The sequence below is a fragment of the Boleophthalmus pectinirostris genome, unplaced genomic scaffold (assembly GCF_026225935.1).
Source record: "Boleophthalmus pectinirostris isolate CB_2022bp ecotype Guang Dong unplaced genomic scaffold, ASM2622593v1 HiC_scaffold_22, whole genome shotgun sequence".
In the NCBI taxonomy this organism is placed as follows: Eukaryota; Metazoa; Chordata; class Actinopteri; order Gobiiformes; family Gobiidae; genus Boleophthalmus; species Boleophthalmus pectinirostris.
In genome coordinates, this window is record NW_026571190.1 from 1303255 (window position 1) to 1314537 (window position 11283).

The 11283-nt window shown below is 43.5% G+C and overlaps 1 protein-coding gene across 2 annotated transcripts; it reads left to right on the forward strand.

The window, feature by feature from the left end:
• The first annotated feature begins 258 nt into the window (after window positions 1–258).
• LOC110157752 (bifunctional apoptosis regulator) lies at window positions 259–11248 on the forward strand. 2 transcript variants are annotated; one of them, XM_020922124.2, is made up of 9 exons: window positions 259–712; window positions 1797–2205; window positions 3786–3884; window positions 3972–4065; window positions 7111–7283; window positions 7888–8032; window positions 9498–9677; window positions 9835–10031; window positions 10187–11248. In XM_020922124.2, the coding sequence occupies exons 1-9, from the start codon at window positions 571–573 to the stop codon at window positions 10377–10379; spliced, it is 1632 nt and encodes a 543-aa protein (XP_020777783.2). In that variant the 5' UTR covers window positions 259–570; the 3' UTR covers window positions 10380–11248. The 2 variants fall into 2 exon arrangements, with proteins under 2 accessions (XP_020777783.2, XP_020777782.2); XM_020922123.2 differs by having other exon boundaries at window positions 263–625.
• The last annotated feature ends 35 nt before the right edge of the window (window positions 11249–11283 follow it).

Consider the following 11283-nt stretch of genomic DNA (forward strand, 5'->3'; position numbering starts at 1 on the left):
AGTGGGCTGTGACCTGTCACTCGATGTCAGACCGTAAACCTTACCCTTTAACATTAAGCAAACAGCATTCTGAATTTATTTTAATGCAACTGTCTTGACTGTCTTTGACAACATTTAGGACTTAGAGAACTGATTTGCAAAAATGTAAGTTAGTGAGTTACGCAGTGCTTGGTCAGATCATGCAGGTGTCACTCAGGGGCCCGGGTCAGCGTGTCGGCTCTAGGTCATCCCTCAGAGCGCAGCTGAACTTTGGTCTGGAGCCGCCTCCCAGAGCCACATAGGCGGGTTCATGTGTGCCTGACTGCCGAGGCTCCTGCACTGTGCCGGGGACAGAGACAGCGGCGCTGGGCTCTATGCCTGTGTGTGTCTGTGTGTGTCTGTGTGTGTGTGTTTGTGTGGGTGTGTGTGTGGGGGTGTGTGTGTAGGTGCATAGGGGTTTGTGTGTGCGTGCGCGCGCGCGTGCGGCATTCCACAACAGCTCGGCTCGGAGTCATGACGACGGTATTTCTTTCTCTTTTGGTTTTGCTTTGAGCTGGACGGAGCTGCCCCTGGTGAGATGATCCGCGACACATGGACGTAGCACCGGCGCGAGAGTCCCACGGTTCGACTCTTGACACGGACCGAGGTACGCACACCTCCCCCGGCATCCTCTCCCCGCGGTCACCGCTGTCACCCGCTGCTCCAGGGCGCACGCTGAGCCCCGCTCAGAACGGTACATGTCCGGCCGTCACGGAGGCCACACACGGACAGCATGTTATGAACTGAAGATATAATGTGCTTTTGTGTTTTGTTTGTGTCTCCATCCGTCAGGAGGAGCGGATTAGCCCAGAGCTAACTCTGCTAGCACACACTGACATGCTAATGCGCGCCCAGCAGCCAAGTGTAGAACTTCACAAGTGTTTGGAGTTGAGCTTCTCCAGAGCACATCAAACCTCCTCTAGTCAGTGTCACTACTGCGTAACGGCTATGCAGTTTTACAAACGCGCACCACTACTCTTGGGCTCAAACTTTTAAAGCCTCGTTGCGGAACATTTCATCCAGTAAAGAATGTTAATTGAAAATGCAAGCAAAATTGAGTACCTTAAAGAGCGAGCTTCTTCACTGTTCTCCCTCTGACTCCCACCTCACCTGGAGCTGGAGACAGACACCTGCGTTTCCATGGAGACAACTAAGCTACATCACGTTTCATTGAATAACAGGCTCCCTTAATAATAATAATAATAATAATAATAATAATGCATCAGTTTTATATTGCACATTTCTGGACACTCAAAGACACTTTACAACTTTACAGAGCATTATTCATTCATTCATTCATTGGTGGTAAGCTACTATTGCAGCCAAACCTGCCCTGGGACAGACTGATGGAAGAGAGGCTGCCAATCTGCACTATCAGCCCCTGTGACCACGACCACTCACACACACCACTTTCATACTAATAGATCCATGGTAAAATGCCTTACTTAAGGACATAACAACAGTCTTTGAGACCGGCGCCCCCTGTGGGATTTTCCCAGTGGTCTCCCCTCTAAGTACTGACCAGGCCTGACCCTGCTTAGCTTCTGAGATCTGACAGGATGAGGATCTGACAAGTCTGTATGGCCACAAACCCTTATCATTTACTTTTACGGGGTGTTAGCACATAACAGATTTAGATCACTCTCGGTAAACCTGTCTCGTATACTTGAATGAAGCTGCCTAATGATCTACAGTATGATATTTTGTTGTAATAGAGTGGTGACGATTCTAAAATGTGCAATGTCTCTCACTGTCCTGCCATGTTGTTGTGTCTACAGACATGCTGACTGACAGTGGTGAGTTTGCGGGGGGGACCTTGGAAGAGCTGATGGACGGGTCCCTGAGTGTTCCAGACCCAGCGCCTTTGACCGGGCACATCTCTGAGACCGGGCACATCTCTGAGACCGGGCACATCTCTGAGACCGGGCACATCTCTGAGACCGGGCACATCTCTGAGACCGGGCACATCTCTGAGAGCGAGTATATTTCTGAGACCGGGCACATCTCTGAGAGCGAGCTCTCATGTCACTGCTGCTACAACATCCTGCTGGATCCCACTACTCTGACCTGCGGGCACAGCGTGTGCCGACACTGCCTGGCCATGTGGTGGCACTCTTCCAAGAAGAACGAGTGTCCCGAGTGTCGCGAGAAGTGGGTGGGCTTCCCCAAGATCAACATCCTGCTCAGGTTTGACTAGGAGATACTGCTGTTCTTTTTATACTTCACTACAGTGACATCATGCTGGGGTTGTACTGTATGTATATCTATGGCGTAATGTTCAGCAGTTGCCATGGTTACACAGTGCACATATTGGCAAACACTGTCCAATAAGTTTATCTAAGACTGAAAACTCAAGAAATTATACAAAATGGAGCGAGCCTATTCATAGTACTAAGTCAGTGCTTTCTTGAGTCTTACTTGAGTAACAGAGCTTCAGACAGAACAGTGCCTCTAGTTAGCTTTACTGCCCAGGGAATGTTGATGACATCAGCTGCAGTATCAATATTGGATTTATATGCTCTACATTTGTGTTTAGAGGAGTTGAGCAATCAGTCTGTTACAGTAATGTTTGCAAATTACAGGCCTGGGCAAAATGGCAACAATATTCCTTATTGTTCACAATTTTCAGTTTTATTTGTCTTTTTAAAAGCAGCTGTCAATCTTAATTTCATAAATATAACTGAGACACACTTTTAATCTGTGCCATTTAACACAAAAATACATTTACAAATTAAATAAAGGGTGTCCCAAAAAAATTTGTCATACTTTCACAGACCAATAATTTGGGCAATTCTTATTGAAATAACCTCAGATCTTCTCAGAATGTATAGAAACAGATCAAGATTTTATATTTACCTCCGCCAAGGACGTTATGTTTTTGCCGGCGTTTGTTTGTTTGTTTGTTTGTTTGTCTGTTAGCAACATAACTCAAAAAGTTATGGACCGATTTTGATGAAATTTTCAGGATTTGTTGGAAATGTGAAAAGGAAGAACTGATTTCATTTTGGGGGTGATCCGGAAGAAATCCTGGATTCTGGATCACTTTGAAATTTTAGTTAACATTGTGGTAAATGGGGCCAAATATTTTGTTTCTCAATATCTCGGTTAATTATTGACCAAACCCCATGAAATGTGACTCAGGGATGGACAATGGGATCCTCTTTCATATTCCAAAGGCTGATCCGGATCTGATCCAGAAGACAGATTTTATCGCAATTTATATAAAAAATGGGGGTAGTCCTTGGCGGAGGTCTGCGCTCTCTGAGTGCTTTTCTAGTTTTTGTTCTGCTTTCAGGTTGAGCCGTTCATCTCAAAGAGAAATCTTTTTGCATCTTTGAATCTACTGCACACACTCACCCAACACTGTGCAGCTTCAATGCAACATGGAAAAACTTCTCCAACTGGGAAATTTGAACTTGGTACCGAAAATGTGCAGAGTTCGGTGCACAGTCTTGGGTGAGTGTGTGCAGCAGATTCCAAGATGCAAAAAGACTTCTCTTTGGAAGTGAACAGCATGGCTCAACCTGTTTCTTTACAATCGGTGAGAATTTCAGGTTATTTAAACAAGAATTATGTCAAATCTTTAGGGACACCCTGTACATTTCTTTCTTGCATCTGCTCCAAACCAAATGCTTATACTGAGAATTGCTGTAGATTTCTTCATTCAAAAGATTTAAGATGATCATTTACAATTTGAAACAATTGGTTCTAGATTTGATTAAAAATAAATTAAATAAAACACTTGTGATATTTGAATCTTTTCTCAGAGATGCAACAGAGAAGCTGTTTGGTGACACTGTGCGGAGCAGGAAGGCTGCGGTGGAGGCTGACCCCCAGATAAGGCACTCTCTGCTGGCCTTCCAAAGGTACGCGCCCCTGGCCTGGCCATGGAGCTCCAAGCACACATGGTCTTGGACAGTGTTTTCAGGTGTTGTGCCCTGTGCTTTGTGCAGGTATGGGAACAACAGGGACCGGCCCAGGAGAGTGGAGAACAAAGGAGCAGGCTTCTTCTTCTCAGGAGTCCTCACTGCCCTCACTGTGGTAACTGTAAGTCTTTTCCCACACAACAGGCTATTAGTGTGGATGTCTTACTCCACTTATCTATGGGTTTCACAGTGACAGAAACTGAGCACGGTTGCCATAGCATTTAAAGGAACTATATGTAGCCTGCGCTCTTACAGTTGCCAGTACCTTAACCTGCAGAATGAGACACAGCCAAGTTTGTCCATTGCCTGTAGATGGACAGGCCATGTCTCATGTGAAAGCTCAGAACCTCCAGAATTCTCTCCCTGAGCTGCAGAGGCTGCACTAGCACTGACTCATGACTGATGCAGGTGCTGGGGTTTAGGGAGTGTCCGTTCAGATCAGAGAGAGGCATTTTAGATTTAAACACACTGAACCTGGCAACACAAATGAAACGGGCTCATTCTGCTTTTTGATTGGATAATTGACTTGAGACGCAAAACACTAACCACCAGCCCACAACATGCACCATAGGTCACATCCTCCAGCTAAGGTGGTCCTCCTGGCCAAGATTAGCTCAAGATCTGAAGATGGGTCCCACTGCTCCTGGTTTAACCCAGTGACACTGAAAGATGGGTCAAATGCATAAAACTAATGAATAATATATATAATAAAATGTACCTTAAACATACACAACTTGTTGTAACTCAGTTGCAATGATTTTGTATTTAAGATAAGTGATCCAGTTGGTCCCATTTAAATTAATATTAGCTCAACATGGTGAACACTTAGTTTGTGTGAGGTCACATGTAGTGGAGTGACTTTCTTTTGCCAAAACCACCACTTAGATTTTTTACAATTTAAACATTGTATAGCTAATCCTGACTTGGCCACTTTTCCCTTTTCCCACTTTGATCTATGTTATAATATTGTTTATTCATAAAAAAACATACCTGAAGTTTCATTCACACCTTCAGTAAAATCATTTGGGAAGTTTCAGACATGGAATTACCAATCTCTACTGAACTAAAGATAAAAGGAACTGTTATCTTGAAAACTACTGCTTCATGACATCACAAGGTGGAACAGAGCTTTGGAGATATAGACGGGGTTACTCAAACATGTGTGAAATAAACAAAACACAACTCCAGGTCTGTTTGTGATGAGGTAACAACATTATAGCATGTCTTGAAGCTCACTAGAGTCACTTTAGCGTAATACAGGACCTTTGTCCTCTTTTATCTTTATGGGTAATTGTATACTGAAAAGCTTCAACTGTTTTCTTCTCGATTGCTGTTGTTGGTTGCATATTGTAGACATTTAATCCGATGTCAGATGCCTGTGTTCTGAAACCATAGATTGCAAATGTTCTCAGACTCAGAATGTGTGTGTGCGTTTGTGTTTGGGCACTGACAGTGGTTGATAGTGTTATTTGTTGAGTCCATTTGGCAGAGGGATCACTGTTCTCTGGCCTTCCACGTGGCACCTGTCTTATCCCTATCACAGTCTGCAAGCACAAGTGTCCCAAAAGATGTGCTGTCACCGTCACATTTTAGTGTTCTGAAATATCACTATTTCATGAATACTCACACACACTTACCAAACGGTGAAATCCTTCTTCATTCCTTTTCATTCACATGTCTAATACATGACATGATTCCTCTTGTGCCCTATGTGACCAGCTTTATGAAATCCAACTTTCTGCATGATAAAGTCAAACAGAACCTGGAATCACGAGGTCCCTCACAATACCACGTTCGATCACAGTATGGCCATATACATCAATATACAGCATATAGGGCTGCATAATTAACAGTTAAAGAGGGGGTATTATGCAAAATCTTGTATTTATTTTTTGGTTTCTACCAGTGTTCCCTCATCAAAAACATCCCTGAAGAGGTTTTAGATTTCATCCATGCATGTTTGAGGAATTTAACGATCTCTCCCAGGAACTATTTGAACACTCCTTACAGTTAGCTGTAAGATTCTGTGCAATGCTCCGCCCACAAGCCTACGCCACGCATGCTCCCACATGACAATTCTCCATAAATATACAAAAGCATACAAAACTGTACAGAGCAACTTGACAAACCTGATGCAATGTGCAGTGGTTTCAGTAGCAGGATGCACCCTGATTGTGTTGTGATAGTGCTCTGAAGGGGGAGTGACATAGTGTGGACACAAGGGAGGGGGGATTCAGAACCTCAAAAACAAACAAAATAAAACATACACTGTTTTCAGCTAATATAGAATTTTCACAACATTCAAAGGTAACATTGTGTTCTAAACGTGTTGTGTGTTAGCAGTTAATACCCCAGAAAATTAAAATATCCCCTCTTCAAAAACGTTCAAACTGCAATTTCATTTTGTTGAAGTACCATCATTTCCTCCACAAATGACAAAATCTCCTGTCTTATTCTGCATAAAAACACCGAACCCTGTAGTGTCGATCTGTACAAACATGTTCTGAAATGTGATCCTTGTATTAGTTTATTCAGTCGTATGGGGATTTGTCTGATTTAAACGTGCACTATGTAACTGGAAGGGTTTCTGCCACCTGCCTGTTGCCATGGTAGCATTACTGCATTGCCTAGAGTTTTTACTAGAATGGCATTAAACATATCCACCTATTATAGAGACAAGCAAGCGATGTGCACTGAACTTGCATTTATCCAATTACTTTTTTAAAAATTATTTCTAAAAATACCCTGAAAAAACACGCATTCTTACCGTGAGCCGCTTGTCTCCATGGATACAAGTTTAATGCTATTAGTGGAACATTCCAGGCAAAGCAATAACATCGCCATGGAGACAAGCAGGAGGCAGTCTCTCTACCCGTGCACTTTTAAGGCATTATTGTGTCTGTCCATGTGAAGGATTCTTTGTTCATTCCTCACACGTATATGAACAATAAAATTTTACACTGAACGTACAGGGAGGGGAGGACAGTTTGGCTGAAGTATTCGGGAAAATCATCGCAGTTTATGTCTTGATAATAAGATTCTGTTCAAAGTTCACATTTTAAATGCATCCAGAAGAAGATATATTCTGGATGCAATATTTTGTTTGTACTTCAAAAGCTGTGGGATTTGAGTGTGTTTTTGCTCTGGTCTTTGTCCTCATGTGCAGGTTCCTTTGCTGGCGTATCACTGGAGCACGGGAGGTGTGGAGTCCTCAGACCTTCTCCTCTCTAAACCCGTGTCCCACTGGAGTCCTCAGGAGGTCCTGACCTGGCTGCAGAGTCTGGGGCCGTGGGCTCACCTGTACACAGAGTCTTTCCTGCACGAAAACGTCAATGGAAGGTCCAAAAGCTGCTGTGTCCTCTGTGTGTCCTCTGTGTGTCTCCTCTGTGTGTCTCCTCTGTGTGTCTCCTCTGTGTGTCTCTCTGTGTGTCTCCTCTGTGTGTCTCCTCTGTGTGTCTCCTCTGTGTGTCTCCTCTGTGTGTCTCCTCTGTGTGTCCTCTGTGTGTCTCCTCTTTGTGTCCTCTGTGTGTCCTCTCTGTGTGTGTCCTCTGTGTGGTTTCTAAGTGCTGTGTGTGTCCTCTGTGTCCTCTCTGTGTCCTTTGTGTGTCCTCTGTATCCTCTGTGTGTCCTTTGTGTGTCCTCTCTGTGTCCTCTGTATCCTCTGTGTCCTCTGTGTGTCCTCTGTGTGTCCTCCCTGTGTGTCCTCTGTGTGTCCTCTGTGTGTCCTTTGTGTGTCCTCTGTATGTCCTCTGTGTGTCCTCTGTGTCTGTGTGTCCTGTGTGTCCTTGTGTGTCCTCTGTAAGTCCTCTGTGTGTCCTTTGTGTGTCCTCTGTGTGTCCTCTGTGTGTCCTTTGTAAGTCCTTTGTGTGTCCTCTGTATGTCCTCTCTGTGTCCTTTGTGTGTCCTCTGTGTACTGACTGTAGATGTGATATGTGCTCTTCAGGCTCCTCTTGATGCTGGGGGAGGAGGAGCTCCTGAGCGCCCCCTACAGCATCCAGAACCCCGCTCACAGACGCACTGTCTTGGCCGAAATGGACAAAGTCAGAACTCTGGGAGTCAAACCACCACAGAATCTGTGGGAGTACAAGGTAAGGAGACTGGACCAGTCACAGGGCAGCACTGTGCTATGGACACAAGCCCAAAGCATTTCACATTCAGATAATAATCCTGACGTATTTTCCCGTCGCTTTCAGTGAGAGCCAGTCCAGACTGATAATGCATCAAACTTCATTCAGAGTGACACATATCAGTCTGGTGTGAGTCAGGTTAATGTTACTGTCATGAAAAAGTTACTCTACTTTGCCTTAAATGATCCACAGTAACTCACGTGTCTTTAATTAATTCAGTTAGAGGTGGTTGTGTCACATGTGATGCCGTCTCCATGACGATTACCCAAAACTAAATTTAGTAAGCTTTTAGGTGGAGGGTTAAAACAAGAGCTGGGTATGTAACTATGGTTTCATGAATCCCAGATTGTAATAGAGATGAAATAGAAGCTTCTTTTTTAAAACGGGTCTCCTTGATTATTCCACAAAGGAATCAAAAATACTTGTCATAGAGCTCTTCATACTTTAACTATAGAAATCATAAAGGCTGGTCAGATGTGACTTTGAACAACAGCAACAGATGTGCTCCCAAAATGGCTGCCACTTCAGCCAGACGTAAAGCAAGAGACTTTACTTTCTTTATTTGGTGGCTTTATTTTTATAAACAATAAACAGGATAAAGGGATCAGTTTTTAGTAAGTAAGTAAAGTTCAGTTACTTGTTTACTTGTTACTGGTTTTAGTTAAAGTAATTTACTGCTGTAAATGTGTTAGCTTAGCTGGCAGCCAGTAAATGTACAGTTAAAGTCCAGTTCCCAAGAACATAAACTAAAAATAAATGTTTATACTGGTAATAAAGATATTTAAACTACCATTAATTTCAGTCCTCATCTGTCATAACTGTAAAGTGTAGTAAATGTTAGTGGCCACCTGAGGGCGCACTACCACAGCTCCATGTATTTAACTTGTTGCTATAAAAATCTTATTTTTTTAACATTAAAATCCAAACCAACACTATTGTATAAAAGATATACATAGAAGCTAAAATATGTGGAAAAGTTCATGAAACATGATGTTAGGTGGAGCTCTAACTGCATTGATTCTAATAGTAGAAGTGTCCTGTGTCTCTATGGTGGAACGTGCTCCATAGACTCAGTACACTGATGCTGCTTCTGTGTATTTCTATGGGTTTCAGCTTCTGTTTATATGGCTGACCATTCAAAAGATATATTATTTTGCTTTGAACCCATGAGTAAATCAACTCATGGGAAAGATTTTGGTTGATACGACACTATGGCAATTACATAAACAGAACATTTTCCTTACCTAAGCGGGTGATGGACCTTTCACCAGAAATTTAGTGCATGTTTAAGACTGAGGACTTCTTGTTTGGGTGTGTTATGTTTACATTATATCATGTGAGAGTCCAAATCTTAAATGACTGACTTGTGACATTTGATCAAATTATAGTTGTTGTAAAGAACATCTTTACTTTTCCTGTTGTACAGGCAGCGTACCCGGGCACATCCCTGTTCCTCCTGTACTCACTTAGGCGCTCTCCTCGCCTTACACTGCTCTACCTGTACCTGTTTGAGTACTCGGACATATTCCTGCCTTTCCTGCACACCTGCTGTCCGGCCATGGCTCCAAGGGACCAGCTGGAGGAAAGCACGCTCACACATTCACAGGTACAGACTGGAGCAGCATGTCACACTCTGTGGTATGGATAATTGTAGAATAATGCATGATCAGGCTCAGCACTGGTGGAATGACTTTTTGTAAATGTTTGACTTTAAGACTTTCCATGTGGTGGTGTCTTCACACGTTGTTGGTATTTTGGTTCAGGTGGAGCCCAGCTGGAGGCAGTGGGCAGAGTTCCTGGTGAAGTATGCGCTCCTGCCGTACCAGCTGATGGCAGAGTTTGCCTGGGACTGGCTGTCCGTGCATTACTGGACCTCTCGCTTTATCATAGTCAACGCCATGTTGCTGTCTGTGCTGGATGTGAGCGCCCTCTGGAGGCTGTGGGCCAGAGCGGGCTTCAGGTAATGTGGAATAGTTTAATGTCCCACAAGTATTACTTCAGGACATTTTCTACAATGACAAAAAAGGGTCACTGACTTGTGTGTCTGTGTGTGTGTCTGTATGTGTGTGTGTGTGCCTGTGTGTGTGTGTTTGTGTGTGCGCTCGCGTGTGGCAGGGCCATGCCTGGGGACCTGTGGAGCCACCTTTGGGAGCTGCTCTCTCAGGGGCTGTTCCTGCTGCTGCTGTGGCCCATCACCCCTCAGTTCCTCTGCAGCTGTCTGTTCTACTGGGGCCTGTACTTCAGCCCCATCGTCAACATGGACCGAGTGGTACGGCAGCTCTTGCACCCTGACACACACGCTCTGTGAGCAGTGTGCACAAGCACCAGAGAGCAGCCCCGTGGGTGCACAATAAAGCAAACGCTTACCGACTGTGGCTCTCTGCAGTTGATTCACATGTTGCCTGGAGGATGTGACCATGCTTATGGCACTGCTGGCCTTTCCCTGAGGCCTCTGGCTTGGTATAAAAAAGACCAGCAGAGGTCTACTGTCTTAGTCAGTTCAATGACTAAAATGTATGATTTTAAAATCAGAAACTGGGTTGGTTATTGCATTGTGCATGTCTCCTGTTGTGGAGATACACAGTTGCCTGAATTCTGCTGATTGCATGTTAAAGTTTTTCATTTCTACAGTAATTAGTGCTCACAGTCAGGTATTTGTATGTAGAGGAAAAGTTTTTCATTTAAATGTACTTTTACATTTCCAGACATGTAGTTGCACCTACCTCTTTTACTGGAAACCACCTACAACATGGAATCATTTATTGTCTCAAATTTAAAGGTGCACTATGTACATTTTCTGGTGGAGGGTCTGAAACCTTCTACAATCTATCTATGTATGGAGATGTTGGTCTTTTGTCTGAAATGTTAAATATAATGGCATAAAATGTATCCAAGCAGGTGACACCACCAAACCAACTGTTAGCAATAAAAACAGCTTTAATTGAGTACAAGAAAGATCAATATGTTTAAATACTGTAGAGCATTCCAGGCAAAGCAAAAACATACCCATGAAAGAAGCAGGTGGTGGAGCCTCCACTAGAAAAAGTTCCATGTTCCTTCAGTTCTTAATCTTAAAGTTGCACTTTCTAATGTTGTCTTTTTTTGCATTGTTAATTGCACTGTTGCACACTTTGCATTTCTTTCAAATGTTGAAATCAAAGCATTTTATAAATCAGAGCCTCTCTATGTGTATGTATGATTAGAAATGACAT

Excerpts from the sequence above, each read along its gene's own strand:
- LOC110157752 (XM_020922124.2), top strand. The coding sequence starts at position 571 with ATGGACGTAGCACCGGCGCGAGAGTCCCACGGTTCGACTCTTGACACG. Across the intron at positions 2,206-3,785 it reads AAGATCAACATCCTGCTCAG|AGATGCAACAGAGAAGCTGT; the intron begins GTTTGACTAGGA and ends ATCTTTTCTCAG. Across the intron at positions 3,885-3,971 it reads TCTCTGCTGGCCTTCCAAAG|GTATGGGAACAACAGGGACC; the intron begins GTACGCGCCCCT and ends TGCTTTGTGCAG.